At 50.9% G+C, this 16,051-nt stretch overlaps 1 protein-coding gene across 2 annotated transcripts in view; it reads left to right on the forward strand.

The window, feature by feature from the left end:
• The first annotated feature begins 1,559 nt into the window (after nucleotides 1-1,559).
• Nucleotides 1,560-16,051, forward strand: part of PTPN5 (protein tyrosine phosphatase non-receptor type 5) — a 36,473-nt gene continuing 21,981 nt past the window's right edge. For both annotated transcript variants that reach the window (XM_021685843.2, XM_021685842.2), the window contains exons 1-2: nucleotides 1,560-1,579; nucleotides 7,267-7,343. In XM_021685843.2, coding sequence (XP_021541518.1) covers nucleotides 1,560-1,579; nucleotides 7,267-7,343 — 97 coding nt within the window. The remainder of the gene's footprint in view (nucleotides 1,580-7,266; nucleotides 7,344-16,051) is intronic.

Raw genomic sequence — 16,051 nt, forward strand, 5'->3', positions numbered from 1 at the left:
CCTTAGTTTCTTCATCTGTAAAATGGGATGCAGCCTAATAGACCTAAAACGAGGATTTTTTTTTTTTAAAGAACAGATACAGCACAGCTGCTGTAGTCTGCTGATTCATTCATGCTCACTCTCTTCCTCCCTTCAGAGCACTCTTTTCAACAAAGGTGGAAAGCCAGAAGAGAAGAGGGCTTAGGAGCATGGGCGGTGAGGGGCAGATCTGTCATTACCAGCTGTGTGGCGTGGGGCAGGTCACTTCACGTCTCTGAATCTCCATCTTTTCATCTAGAAAACACAGGAAATGAAAGTATGTTCCTCCTAGGGCTATTTGAAGAATAAGGTCTGCTTCACCTTGGGAGGGAGGGGAGGGAGATGGAAAACAAGAAGGAAGAGTGTCACAAACGAGCATCTCCATCAGTGTCCCTGTCCCGCATCATGTTGCCTTTTCACCTTCCCCTCGTCACACTGAATTTTTTCCCATCTCTTGAACGTGCCCTGTTTTCTCTTAGCTTCAGGCCCGTTCACATGCCCTCCTTCTGCCTGGAACAGCCCACCCGCCCCTCTGTCATTCCGTAGCTGCTGAGCCTGGCTCCTCATTCATGGCACATCATAGATTTCCTTCCCGGGAACATTTCCTGAGGTCTCTGCCTCATTAGGGACCTCAGCGGTGCCCCCACAGCACCCTGCACTTCTCCTTCAGACTGGCAGATCGTGTCACCGTTGCCTTTTGCTGGCCTGCATTCCCCCATTAGGCCGTGAGCTAGAGTTCAGCCGTGGCCTGCACATAGGAGCTGTTTAGTAAACACCAGTTGAGCAAACGAATGTTCCAGTCCCTGGATCTGACTCACATGGAAGATGGGAAACTTTGTGTTGCCCGAAGCCCTCTGCAGGCTGGGCCTCTCCAGCATCTTTCCACCTTCCCTTCCGTTGGGTCTTGACCACACCCACACCCCAGTCTCCCACCAACAGAGCAGGATGGAGAAGTCATCATTTATCTGGGCACCTCCCAAGCAGAGAACACTCAGACCCTGTGTCTGGGATCCAGAACACTCCAAGTTTGCAGTCTGCTCAGACGTGGGGACATGGCTGGACAGTGGACAGCTGGGCAGGGAGGGTAGACAGCTTGGCAAGATGGAAATAGCTGTGAACTAAGCATTGGGAGCTTGGGGCTCAGAGCCTGTCTGTTCCCCAACTTTGCTGCACACATCAGTCTGAGTTCTCTGGTAACCAGCAACAGAAACAGACTCTGAGTCATTTAGGCAGAAAGGTATAACACAGAGTAACAGGGAATAGACCTGTGGTCTTGGGCCTTCCCTGTGGCAACAGACAAGTAGGGCACCCAGAGAAGAGAGAGTTGACTCCCAAAGGAAATTTGGATTTTGTTAACTGCCTGAAAACCGCTGTCCATGCTGTGTGACGTGAGGCAAGGCACCTGACCTCTCTTGCCTGAGTCTCCCATCTGCGTGTTCTAAAGCTGGCCTCTCTCCATTCACATCTCCAGTGTGCTTTTTGCTGAGAAGCTTCCTGCCCTGGCCCCCGATGGCGCCTTTCCCCATCCGGACACCTTGGGAATGAATTATGAGGGAGCCAGGTGAGTAGTGTGTGTGGGCTTCCCTCCCGCTCACCCCACTGAGGAGGCCAAGCCCTCTCCATGTGCATGCGCGGGGACACATGACTCATTTGCATGAGGTAGTCAGCCTCATCCTTTGTCTTCCATGAAACCAGCATGTCCTTGGCCCCTGCATGCTGAATACGCTGCTGAAAGTTGAGCCGGCATTATGGGCCTCTTTCCAGTCGTGGTCTGGCACCTTCCCTAGGTTGGGAAGCTCCTAGCTAGAGTCTGTCCTCCCAGAGACCCCCAGAGCCACTAACTCTAAGACCCTGCCACTGTCTTCCACTTGAACTCTACCGTGTATCAGCAAGCTCGGGTCCTGAACACCTGGGATGCAGAGGTGGCTGAGGGGGCGGGGATGCTCTCAAGTGACTGGAAACCTGATAGGGGAGGCAGGTGCATAAACAGCTAACTATAGCAGCAGAACAAAGTAAGAGACCGAAGTAGTGAGCCAGGAGTGTGGGGAGCCCCGGGATGGGAGAGTTTGATTCTCCCCAGGAGATCAGAGAGTGCTCCACGGAAGAGGAAATGTTGAGGATGAGTAAGATTTGGCAGGAGGGAGAAAGGAAATTTCAGGCTGAGGTAGCAGCGTGAACAAAGGCCTAGAAGTAGGAGTATATGGGTTTGATTCAGGGAATAGTGATGTCTGCTGGGATCAGAGCTCTGGGAGGGTGGTGGGCGCTCCATGGTGACAGTGAGGGGTGTCTCAGTGGCCCCAGAACCCCAGGAGCATGAAGCCCGAGGTAGAGGGCATGTCTGCCTGGGGTTGGGTCAGGAGGTTGCTGGGGCTTCAGGCTCCCACCCAGAGTAAGGCTTCAGTATTCTAGTTCCTCCTAGCCCCTCACCTACCCAGGAAGAGGGTGCAGGCTCCTCAGCCTCCCTCCCCAAAGCTGTCAGCTATTTCTCTACACTAGTCCTGGGCAAAACTGGCATTGCCTCCTAACATCACCCACCCGTCCTCCTTCCCACCCCCCAGAGAGAGGTGAGGTGCTCCCAGCCCATCCCAGACGGGCCTCTGCTAGAATGCTGATTCACCCAGCCCACAGCAGGTACCTGTCCTGTGTCTCCTCCACTCGCCATGAGTTCTGGGAAGGTGAGGCAGGCTGGTCCAGGTCTAGTGTCCAGCAGCCAGCAATGCGGGGGTCCCCATTGCCTTCACACATGTGCACGCGTGCACACACACACACACCCGTGAACAAGTGATAGTGATGCCATTCAGCCTGCCAGGGGTCTGACCATCTTATTTGATAGATGAGGCTTCAGGGGCCCAGGGTGAGAGAAGAGTACCCAGGCACCAGCAGGTTGGGAGCAGAGTTTAAAGGAGAGGTTTGGTTTGGCGCAGCACTGTTCATAATCGCCAGAAGGTGGAAGCAACCCAGATGTCCGTGGCTTGATGAATGGATAAATAAAATGTAGTATATCCACACTGCCAAATGTTGTTCAGCCATAAAAAGGAACGGAGCACTGATCTGTGCTCCAACCTGGATGAGCCTAGAAAACACTGTGCTAAGTGAAAGAAGCCAGATACAAAAGACCACATAATGTATGATTCCATTTATATGAAATAGCTATAACAGGCTAATCCATGGGGACAGGAAGCAGATTAATGATTGCCAGAGGGGAGGGGAGGGGAGAATGAGGGGAGGGGAGTTCCCTCATGGGTCCGAGGTTTCCTTTCGGGTGATGAAAGTGCTCTGGGTCCCGAGAGTGGTGGCCGTTGTACAACATGGTGAATGTGTTAAATGCCACGAGATTGTACACTCTCAAAATGGTTAAAGTAGTGAATTTTTCTCTTAGATGAATTTTACCACAATTTAGAAAAAGGAGTAGTTTGGGACCAGATCAAATGCCACTGGCCAGGTCTAATGTCCATTCCTCAGACACATGCTCCTGGCCCCCCATCCATTATAGACCTCCCCCGCCCAGGCCAAGGGTGGGGGCACCTGTGACATCTCAGTTCAAGGCCAGCCCCATGGTCAAGTGGAAGAAGACTGCCCCGCTGAAAAGCCAGGATTCCTGGCAGTGAGGCCTTGCTGATGTGCCTCTGACTGAGGCCTAGTCCCCATCGCTTCCCATCCTGCTGACCAGCCTGCCCCCTCCAGTTGGTGCCAAATACATCTCAGACGTCTACATTGCTCTTGCTGTCTGCACCGTGAAGGAGGTTCTTTCCCTTGTGACCCATCATCCGTCTAGAAACATGTTTAAGAACCAGCTCTTATCTTCCCCTTGCAGAAGATTCCCCCCCCACCCTGCCCCCTCACCACAATCTGAGCTGAGCTCCCCGAGGCATCGCGTGAAGACGTCGATTGAAGCAGGTGTGGGAGCAGTCGTGTTTGTGTGTCTTCCCGAGATGACTGGGAGCTGTGCAGGGAGGGGCCTGGTGGTTCCTCATTGTATTCCTAGGACAGCTCGTGCCTTGCTCACAGGCGGTGCTCAGCAAACGCTTGTTGAATGAGGCAGTGGCTTTGGGAAGGTTCTGTCCCCGCCCAGATATTCTCCATCAGCGAGGGAGGGACAGGCTGGGTGATCTCCAAGTCCTTTTATCTCTGGGGTTCTCTGGTTCTAAGAGCATCGGGGCGGGGGGGCGAGGGGACCAGCCCAGAAAGTTGCTGGGTTTTCTGCTCCTGTTGCCCAGCTCCTAGAAATCGAGGAGAAAGAAGGAGCCTGCAGTAACCCACTGCAAGCAGCTATTTCTGCTCTTGGCGGCGAGGAGAAGAGGGCAGGGTCCAGAGACTGGGCTTCTCCATCCAGCCTGAATGAACCATCTCTTCTCTTCGGAAATCTAATTAAAACCCTCCCCTGAACAGCCTAGCCATGCAGGTTTTGGCTCAGGTTGTCCAGAGTCCTTCAACTACAAGGCCAAGCAGCGAACTCTTGCTCCATTTTCCTCTACAGATGAGAGGTGCTACTCTTTCTGCTTTTCTGATTATGAAATTAGTCATTTTCTAGGAAGCTTATTTATAGAGTCCGCTGCACACATGCAGCGCTGAGCTATTCTGAACACGACTTAGGGCCTGGGAGGCTTAAGGTGTGAAAGCAGCTGTGAGTCACACATGGGTCCCCTTCCAGAGGTATCTGGATACCTTGGTTACCTTTCTGCACCCAGCCAGGAGCCAGCCCTCATGGGCTGCCCTCCAGCTAGGGTGCTCTTTACAGTAGAGAGGAGAAGCTCAGCATCCCAATCCCCATGGCTACCAGCTCAACAGAGTACCTGGAGCAGGTCCGACCTCCATTCTGTGCCCCTTTTTCCTCCTCTCCTAATTGAGGGGCATTCCGGATGTGTGATTCTGTGCCTGCTCTGGACAACAGCTGTGGAGGAGGGTTCCAGGTGGCTTCACAAAGACCTGCCCGTGAGGCAGCTCAGATGGTGGCCATGTTTGAGGTTCCTGATGTTTCTTTCAAGAAGGTCAGGGCAACATTCATGGATTCAACGAGTATTTACTTATTTATTTATTTATTGAATACCTACTCTGAACCAGGCACTATGCAAGGCTTTGAAGATACAATGGTGAATAAAACAGAAATGGAGCTTGTAGTCTAATGTTAATCAAACAATGGCATATACGAAAATGAAATTTCAAACTGTGTCGAGTGTGTGAGTAAAAAGTAGTAGGAAGTAGAGCTGGAGGGGCTCTCTAGGCAGAGAGAAAAGCATGTGCAGAGGCACTATGGAGAAAAGAACCTGTCCAGTGTAGCTAGAGTGTTGAGTACAAAGGGAAAGGGGTATGAAATAAGGTCGGAGGGATATACTGGGGTGAGATCATGCAAGACCTAGTAAATAAAGCATGTTAAAGCATTTCTGTCTTTGTTCTAAGTGCAGTAGGATGCCACTTAAAGTATCTTTACTTAAAGTATTTTTTTAAGAAGGTTATATGATAAATGTTGAATTTTGAAACAGTCATCTCTAGCTCAGGCTGCCCCTAAAACATTCTCCATCTGGTTCCAACACATATGGCTTCATAGGTTGTGCAGTTTATAACCTGCACAACTGGATGGGGCAGGCCTGAGTGAATGCCAGAGACCAATTAAAAGACTGCCAAAGTAATCTAGGCAAGAGAGGCTGGCGTGGACCAAGATGTAGGTGGCGGAGAGGGAGAAAAGTGGAGGGATTCAGGAGACATTTAAAGGGTCTTGAAGATAGCAGCCTTCTCTCTGCAGGAGAGCTAGGCTCCAAGATTTGGGATTCTCAGAGCCCCTGCCAGTTGGAGTGAGGAAAAGATAAAATAATGCAATGCCAGCTTAGAGCAGAAGATGTCAGAATGAAAAGGGTCACCCTTAACTCCGCCTGTCTATCCTTAACTGTTTCAGGTCTGCAGCTGGGCCTAACACGGGCCTCGGGACCAGTCTGAGAGGTAGGATGGCAGAAATAGTGGGCAGAGAGGTAGTTGACCTCTTGAAGGTCATGGAAGTATTATGCTGGCAGTGCTGTATTCAGGTTTCTTTCAGCTGCTAATTTCAGAAATCAGATTCCACTGGCTTAAGCTAAAATGTTGGAATTTATTGGAAGGATCCTGGAGCATCTCATGGTTTTGATAGACAGACTCAAGACTCAGGATGGGCAGGAATGAAGCAGACCCAAGGCCCATAGCAGCAGATGTTTTTGGACCTTCTCTCCAGGACACTGTGGCTACCATGATTTAGAGCCAGCAACCGCAGACTGCAGGCACTCCAGGATGCATTTGAAAAGTGCAGGGGAGAGGATCCGCTTGCCTCAGCCTGGTTGGTGTGTCTAGCCCTTGATCGGTCAGCTACTGCCAGGGGTCAGAACATGAAGGGCAGGCAGAGTCGCTGGAACCCATATTTGCATATCAAGCCATTTCCAGAGTAGGGGAACCCCTGTGAGCTGCACAGTTGCCCCCAGGGTGTGTCTACTCTGCTGACACTTCATGGGGTCTAGCTGATCTCCTGCAACCTTTTTCCAGCTTACAGGGTAAAGGAGAAAAGCTAGACCCCAGTACAGTCCAGGAAAGTGCCCTTACTGGCTAGAGAGGGGGTTTTCTGATGCCAGAAAGAAATAGAACATTTAGAATACACAAAAAATACATATACCTACATTTTCTAACTCTTTCTGGAGGAGAGTTTTGCATGCCACTTTCCACTGCCTGAGGCACAAGGTACTTGCAGGCCTTGAGGAGCTGGGCATAGACGGTGTGTGACCCAGACCTTTCCTTGCTCACCTGTTATTCAAACCTACAGGAACTAGGAGGCAGAACAATAAACACAACAGTGAGCCTGGAGTCCTAGACTGTAATTTCATACCCAGCTCCACCCTAATGAGCTTTGTGACCTTAGGCAAGTTACTTAACTCCTCTGAGCCTGTTGATCGATCCCTAATTGGGGGGTCACGATAAAGACTTAGTGTGATGAAGTTTGTAAGTGCTTTGCACACAGTAAGCCCTCCCTCCATGGCAGAGGGGATGGGGGTGACGACGGTTGTAGGGCATTTGCTGCTCATTATTGCACAGGGAAAACGCCTGCAGAATTCTGCTCCTGCCTCTGCAGCTTGACCCTTCTGCAGGTTGGTCCTCCTCCTTGCCCCCTCCCCCACCACGGGGTAGGGTTATTCAAAGGGACACAGTTCGAGCAAGAAGCCTTTTTATCCTTGTTCAGGGTTCTGCCTTGATCCCAGCTGCACGGCGTCATCTGGCATTTTTCATCCGCTGCAGGAGTGCGAGAGAGAAGCACGCGGCCGATGACTCCGAGGGAGGGGCCCTGGACATGTGCTGCAGTGACAGGCTGCCGGGTGAGTCTGCCCGGCACCCAGGGGCCCCAGAGTTCCCTGGGCAAGGAGAGCACCCTGGATGGCCCGCGCTGGAGTCTAGCCCGCTTAGCTGTGAACTTGCTCCGGGGTGGCTGACTCAGCTGCTCACAAGTCTTCGTTTAAATGAGGATTTGTTTTTCTAATCCCCGATGTCTCTCTGACCTGTTGTCATTTGAAGCTGCTCTGGGCTCCCACGGTTGGAAGAGCGGGCAGCTGGGGGTGTGCCGGGAGGGTGGAGAGAGGGGTGAGGAGCTGGGGAGTCCAGGGCTGCTGGGGCCCTGACCGCTGATCAGCAGTGTGTTGGGCAAGACTTCAAGAGGTAAGGCGAGGGGACATGGACAGCCCAGATGTGGCATGAGCCGAGGGTGGGTGGGCGATGGGGAGAAAGTACCTGCCAGCCCTGTTGAGAGCCTCGCCGTGAGGGTCAGTGTGTGCTGCTTGGGGCTGACTGGCCGCGCTCGCCGCCACCACAGAGACCTTACCGTGGCACTCCTGCCCGTGGCCTGTGGGGTGGCAACGTGTCCCAGCTGTAGACCAAGTACCCAGCTCACGGAAGGAATAAAGGAAAGGAGGGTAGGAGACAGTTGTAATATTCGTTTTCTTTTCATAAAACTTTTTTTTTTATAACAAATATCTACTGTAGAAATGATAGAAAATAAGACAAATGAAAAAAAAAATTGTCGTACTCCCGTAACACAATATTCGTTTTCATCTTTCTTTCCAATCCTTTTGGTTCAAAAACAGCCTTTTGAATGCTGACTTTGAAGTCCCAAACCTGTAGCTTGTCAGAAACCTCATGATTGGCAAGGAACCTTCGAGTGGCGTTTTCAGTGACACTCTTTAAGACAGACATTGAAAACAACTAGGTATGACTCTAAAGTGATGACTCCTTAAAATAAGTGGTTATTTTACTCCCACCATGAGCCAGTGCCCCAGCTACTGATGAAGCTTCTTCCTCAGGCCTGCAGGTAAGGTTTGAGCCCTTTGGTGCAGTTCACGCCATGTCCACTAGGAGGTACCATTGCTCAAAAACATTCTGGAAGGCCTGTTGAGCTGGTCTAGGGTGGGTGTCATATTTCAGGGGCCTTGTGGGGACCCGAAACAGCTAGCTTCAAGAACAGAATTCTCCAAAGGGATGTGAGAACTGTCTGTGAATATATGAAAGGCTGTCCTGTGGGGGGAGCAGCAGATTTGTTCTGTGTATCTTAAGAGGCTGGCATAAACCCGATACACAGAAATTAAAAAGAAGCCTGTTGGCACAAGGGATCCAGAACTTTCTTTCTTTTTTTTTTTTTTTTAAGATTTTACTTATTTATTTTGAGAGAGATATATATAGAGAGAGAGAAGAGCATGAATGGGGCGGGGCGGGGCAGACTCTCCGCTGAGCAGGGAGCCCGACATGGGGCTCGATCCCAGGACCCCGGGATCATGACCTGAGCCGAAGGCAGACGCTTAACTGACTGAGCCACACAGGTGCCCCCAGAACTTTCTTTCTGAATCTGAAAGTGGTCTACTCATAGAACTGGATAATTCAAGAGGAAGAAAATGAGTGTTCCATCACTGGAGGCATTCAAATATTATCTGGATAGACAGTGGAGAGAGGAAATTTCCACAATGGGTGGGAAGTCGAGATGACATCAAAAGTCCCTTTCAACTATTAAACGTTCCGTGATTCAGATATGAGTCATAGAATTCAGAGATGATTCTACGACCGGGGCTGGCCCAGTGGCCAGAAAAAACCCACGGAAAATAGGACGTGATGTATAGGGGTCCAGAGAGTAGCATGGTGTGAAGGAAAGAGGACCGGCTTTGGCATTTGGGTCTGGCTCATAGGCTCTGTGTTTATGGACAGGTCACTTACCCCTGCTGGGCCTCTGGTCCTCATCTGTAAATGGGAACAACGGCAATATGAGTATTTATTCTCACAAGGATTAAAAAAATATAATTACATAGGCATTCATTCCACAAATACTCTTTGAGCGCCTACTATGTGTCAGGTATTATGCTAGGTGCTAGGAATCTAGTGGTAGATAAAACAGACATAGCCCCTGCCCTGCTTTGAGCTGCTTCTGGAAAATGGGGTGAAACCACAGGAGAGAGACTACAGTAATAAGAATAATATATGACATTTCAACCGTCCCCGAAAGCCAGCAACCAGCTTAGAATGGAAGAGGAGTATCAGTCCTCTGCAATGGAACTGGTACGTTGCCCTTCCCTGTGCCAGGCACTGTTCTGAATACTCTCGCATGTACATCTCACGGAATCCTGTCCCCTGCCCTAAGAAGTTGGTATCGTTTCCTGTCCCCATCTTCTAGATGAGAGGACCGAGGCCCAGGGAAGTGAAGGAGTCCATCCAGGGTCACTTTGCTAGTGTTTGGTAGAGTGAGGATTCAGTTCATGCCGTCTCTTTCCAGAGCCCATGTTCCTGGTCACCTCCCCATTCTGCCTCCACTGTCACCATGGAGCCACCATCAGTTTCTGGCACTGTGTGTACTGAGGCAAGAAGAGCTAAGGTGTGTCTGTCCCCGGGGAGGAGTCTGGAGGAGATGGGCCATGTCACCATGCCTGTCCCCATCTGGGCCCTTCCCGCCAGGGGCTAGGCCAGCTATATGCCCCTCTAGACTCCCTGGATGCCATTGTCATGTGATCTTGTAATCATGTTTTGCCTGTTTCCTCCACGGGACCGTGACTTCTTTGAAGGCAAGTGCCTATTTCGTCCTCCACGTCCAGTCTTCATTCACTCATTTCTTCATTCACCGGACGACTGTTCATTGAGTGAATCCCTGGGCAGGGCACTCCTGTAAGCACTGAACCTTGTAAGATTCAGCAGTGAACCGAACTGAGAAAATGTCCACCCTCACAGGGCAGTGTTGTGCGCTGATAAAGAGCAGGGACTCTGGACCTGGGCTTGGTTCCACCATCTACCCCGGAGGTGATCATGCGCAAGCGACTTAATCTTTCTGTGCCTCCTAGTTACAAAATATAAGCACGAATACTATTTACAACCAAGTAGAGTTGTTGGAGGAGCACATGAATTAATGGAAAGCTCAGAACAGTACCTGGCACATAGGTAGTTTGATCTATAGGCATTTGCTATGTAGAGAAAGAGAGACAAGGAATAAAATAAATAAGGAAAATATTTAGGATGGTAGATAGTAGTACGTGCTGGGGAGGAAATTAAAACCAAGAAGGAGGGATGAGAAAGGATGGGGTAGGGGGGTAGCATTGTAAATAGGGCGGTCCTGGAAGCTGGTTAGGAGGACGCTTCCATAAATGCTCATCAGCCAGAACCACTGATCTGAGCAGCAACTTGGACATGAAACGGGGTATAAAGGCCGAGAGAATCGGGGAGCAGGGCCTTTAAAATGAACCCAAGAGCACTGCAAGCAATTGCATAAGGATGGTGTAAAACTATAGCCATCAAGAAATCTCTCCCCCTCCCCCCAGCTGTCTTCCCGCTGGGCGAGATGAGGTGGAGTGAGGGCTAGCCTTGCCTGAGTGACTCACACCTTCCCACAAGCACCGCGTGGCCGCGGTCACCTGGACCTGAACCAGCACCAAGCAGGTCACGTAGACCTCCCAGCTTGAGATTTCTGGGTGAAAACCTCCTCCAGCATCGCCAACGCCCCCGGGCAGCTGGGAGGCACGCTCGCTCACATCCCCGGCGCGCTGCTCTTCCGTGCTCACACGCCCGTCTCCGTCCTCACTTGTCCCAGCCCCGTGCGCATGTATGCACATGCACAGACCCACACACAGCTATCCAGGCACACGCCCCGTCTCGCTCTGCTTCATGAAGCCCCATGGGCGCACACCCACTTGAAGCTCATGCACCTGCGCACCTCCTTCCCCCTGTGCACTGGGGATCTCTTTGCTCCACGGTGCCATCATCCAGGCTGATCTGCCTGCTCTGTCGTTCCTGCTTCAGGTCTCTCTCTCTTCCGCAGCCAGGCCCCTTCTCACGTACACGTGCAGACCAGCGGGCACACTCCTTCACTCCCATTCTCTACCCTTTCTGCAGGCCCTCAGCTGCACGTAGTCTCGGTGCACCCCACTCTGTGCACACACACACATACATTTTCCTTCTCCCTCATGTACACGCTCTCTTACACGGGGTCACTCTCCTTTTCTTCTCTTTCACTCCCCAGTGCTTGCTCATTTACTTGCTCACAGTCACCCAAATACATTTATACATTCAAACTCACACCCCCCGCCTCTGTGTGTAGGTGTTCATATTTGCAAGAAACCAGGCAACCCTGCTGATGCTGGGGCCTCCGCTCCTTCCCCAGCCAGGACCACTGCAGGCCCAGCCTCGAACCCGTGGCTTCCTTTGGGGTACAGGTCAGAGGAAGGAGGTAGACAAGACCATAGGAGGTGCTGGTGATGGCATGACATCACCAAGTGTCACTCACACTGTCTCCAGCGGGCAGGCTCAGGGGCTGGCCTGCTCCTAACATTTGCAGGGACCAAGGCCAGCCTGCAAATGAGGCCCCTGGTGGCGCACCACCCTCTGCTGAGTCCTGCACTGGGAGGGCCCTTGTGTACATGCATGTGGGCACGTCAGTCTGTGGGTCCACACGTGCTCCACATCCCACCCCAATTGCTGCTCCTTGGCCACCCCTCAAATCTAAAGGTACCCAAGCAGGAGGCCACATCCACCCTCAGAAAGGCACCCATGCAGGCAGGCTCCAGGACACTTGGGCAGGGAGCTCTGGAGTCCTAGCAGCCAGAGCGTGGCCTGGAAAGGAGAGCGTAGGCACACCTCCTAGCCCTGTGGAACTCCTTGCCCTCCAGGGAGTGGCGTGGCCAGAGGAGAACGAGCTCGGTCAGGGTGTAAGGACAACTCTGGTCTTGGAAACAAGGTGCTCCCGTAGCATCCTACAGCGAGCAGCTGGCTGGAGCCATGGGAGTCACCGCCACCCTGAGATGTAAGGGTATCATGATTAGTTGGCTCTATGCAAGGTTGTGAGTAGCTCCTGAAGGCCCGAGTAGGCCATTGCCCATTCGGTAGGAGCCGCTGGTGTCCTGGTGACTCTCCTACTCACTCCCACTTATGTCCCAGTGCCTTCAAGGCTATGCTCTGCCCAGCCCTAGGTTCTAAATCATCGTGGATATCAGGCTGACCCTCTTTTCAGGGGGACATGGTCTAGGTCTCAACAAGAGACCATTGATCATCCTGGGTGGCCTTTTAAAAAGGGGATGCCATTTTTTAAAAGATTTTATTTATTTATTTGTCAGAGAGAGAGCATGCACACACAAGCAGGAGTGGCAGGCAGAGAGAGAAGCAGGCTCTCCATGGAGCAGGGAGCCCGATGCGGGGCTCGATCCCAGGACCCTGGGATCATGACCTGAGCCAAAAGCAGATGCTTAACCGACTGAGCCACCCAGGCATCCCAAGGGGATGCATTACTGAGGAAATCCTAATCCCGCGGCAACTAACCCTGGCCATGACAGAGGGTCACATCTCAGCTTTCCGGGCTGTCCCTTCTTGACACAGACAAGATCTTGGGCCAGAAGCCAGCAAGGACCAATTGCAAAGCCCTTTTATCAATTTGACAAACTTTTATTGAACATCCACTCTGTGCCCACGCCTGGGCCAGGCTGTGGTGACACAGTGAAGAGCAGACCCTGGTTCTTGCTCTCAGGGAGGCCAGAACACCATGGAAGGGTGTACCCCTAATGCAGCCTTATCTTGGGGGGGGTCAGGGAAGGCTTCCTGGAAGAAATGGCCTTTCAACTGTGACCTGAAGGATGAATAGGGCTCTGGCTCATGTCTTTAGGAACCAGCTATCAAAGCATTTTAACGAATAGGTTAACATCCTAATGGGCTTTGTCCCCCGTCTACTAACCCTCGTTCTCACAAAGACTCTGGTCAGGGTCTGGCACCTAGACTTGTCAGGGAGCAAGTGCAGGAGCCCAGAGAGACAAACAGAGAAGACAGGCCTATAGTTGTGTTGCTGAGGGGTCACTTGTCCCTGTCGACACTCAGCAGCTTAAGTTCTGTTGACTTTTCTTTCTTTGTATCATTGGAGTTCTGTTTTCATTCAAAACTTTTAATGCATTTAGGAAGGTTTATTGTGGCTAGCAGTACAGTCAATTGTCTTTGTCTTGAGTCTTCAGAGTAGAAATAAAGAAAAACAAAACACCATTTGGTTGTGTTAAGAACCCTAATTGGAGAGCATTCTGTAATGATACCATTGTATTGAGAAGTACCCACCCAGGTATCCACTGATCAGTGATGGTAGAGGTTAACTCTTCTCAGATACTAGGGCAGATATGGAGGGATGAACCCATCTAGCTGAGTCTTGGGATGCTGTGAGGAGGCAGACAGATATGGGTTCAAATCCCCCCTCTGCCACTGATCAGCAGCATGACCTCAGGTAACTTATCTGACTGCTTTGAGTTCCACATTCTTCACTCTAAAATGAGGTGGTACCATGATAAGATCTTTACAGAGATTTTGTGAGGATTAAATGAGTTGATGCATGCTCAGTGCTTCTTCTACAATGCTCTGTAAGTGCTAGCTAGTAATGAGGGTGAGGATTGTTCCAGGATGTGGACTGTGAATAGAAAATCCTTCAAATATTCCCAATTGACTGCCCACCACAGGCCTGGCACCTCACAGAACCAGCACAGACACAGGCAAGAGTGTTGTCTACGTGCTGAGTCAGGCGGGGAAGGGGGCCAGGGTTGCAGGGGAAGACAGTCACCCATTTTCCTTCACCATTGTAGAAATGGTTCTGATATTCCAGGGAGTTACCTGGAGGTGTGATATGACCAGAGAGTCTTCACGATGGGAAGAAAGGCCATCTGCCTCCACACAGGTTGATGCTAAAGGTCTTTCAGACAAATGGACATCTGTGGTATCCCTAAGATATGCAATGACAGATGCTGTCCCCTTTCACCTTGCCTGGCCCAGGGACCCTCCAAAAAAAATCTCATCTTGGGGCGCCAGGGTGGCTCAGTCGGTTAGGCATCCGACTCTTGATTTCGGCTCAGGTCATGATTTCAGGATCATGGGATCGAGCCCCACATTGAGCTCCCCGCTCAGCATGGTGTCTGCTTGATCTTCTCTCTCCTCTGCCTCTGTCCCTCTGCATCCCTGCTCTCACTTCCCTCTCTCTCTCAAAATAAATAAATGAATAGATTTTTAAAAAAGAATATTTCAGCCATTAAAAAAAAAATCTCATCTTTCCATTTGAGCTCATTTTTTCCTTTCAAGTCCCAACCACTTCTCTTGGTTAATCTATTTGCTACCTAACAAACGGTCTTAAAACTTAGTGAGTTAAAACAACAACCTTTGATTTGCTCATGATTCAGAGGGTCCTGCAGGTCTCAGCTGGGTGATTCTTCTGTTCATGTGGCTTCAACTGAGGTCACTCACTTAGCTGTATTCACCTGGTGCTGGGCTGGGATAGAGGGCCCAAGAAAGCTTTTCTTACATGGGTGACCCGTCAGTGTGAATATCAGCAGTTGGTGGGGGGCATCATTAGGGCACCTTGGAGGCTGTCTGCCATGCTGCTGAAAAGTTGAACCCTTGAAATCCAAAGAGACATATTCTAAGGATACGTCTATATACAGAATGATTTATGAGGGGAAAAAAATCCACCCACAAAGAAAGAAAAAATACCAGAAAATATGTCAAAAGGAAACCAGTGTCTTTCTCAGCGTGGTAGGATTATGGATGACTTGAGTTTCCTTTATGCTTTTATGAGGGTTTTTTCCCCTCGTATTTTCCAAAATCATTTAAAAAATGATTAGCCACCCCCAAATATTCATCAATCCTTGCCAGGCAAGAGTAGTAGTTGGGGGTAGTAGGGGCCTTGTGGGGTGAGTCACGTTCCTCCAGGTTGGGTGGCTCAGCCTGGCAGGCCCAGAATCTCAGGCTGACCCAACCCCCGGGATCTTAATGGGGGTTAGTTAACCCTGTGGGGGCATCTGTGGAGACAGTCACCAAGCCCTGGAATCCACCTCCCTCTCCCTGGAGAAAGCCAGCACAATGACTCAAATGTCATGTTGGTGAAGTTGCTCAGAAAAGAGGAGACTCGGGGGTCTCGTTGGCAGTTGGCTCTGCTTCAGCCAAGTCCATGAGCGTTTCCCCCTACAGGGGGCGCCAATTCCCAAGCAGCCAGAGCCTGCCCTGGAGAGAGCGATGTCCCTCTCTCCAGCTCTCTCAGGTGTGGGACCCAGACAAAATAACAGGCCTTCCCTTGGCTGTTGTTCTTTCGCCATCTGGAGTTGACCCAGCTTACAACTTGGTGGTTTTGTTTCCTGTTTCCTTGGGGGAGGCAGGGTAATGACCATTGTAGGTATTTGCTTGCATGGCCCCATTATCCTCAGTGGTCTACAAGAGGTCCCTCTCTGGTTCTGTTCACTTATTCATTCTCTTTTCTCTCCCACAGCCCTATCGCTCCTCCCCATAGTTAATGTGTTCTAAGGTATTTAGTGTGTGTGTTTTGTTTGTCTCTGTGTGCTCTTGCAGAAGGGGTGGTGAGATTTTGTGTGCTTGTACTTTTAATCACCCCCACTTCTCCCACCGCCGCCACAGAGAGCATAGGCTTCCATGTCCCCTTAGGGACTGTGTGAGAATTCCTTGGAGCAGAACCACTGGTTTCCAGACTTCTGCTTCCCAGGCCAGTTCCAGCAGAGGATCTGGGAGAAGCAGGAACAGAGAGAACTAGGAGTAAGGTGGT

Source organism: Neomonachus schauinslandi, chromosome 11 (genome assembly GCF_002201575.2).
Source record: "Neomonachus schauinslandi chromosome 11, ASM220157v2, whole genome shotgun sequence".
Classification (NCBI taxonomy): domain Eukaryota; kingdom Metazoa; phylum Chordata; class Mammalia; order Carnivora; family Phocidae; genus Neomonachus; species Neomonachus schauinslandi.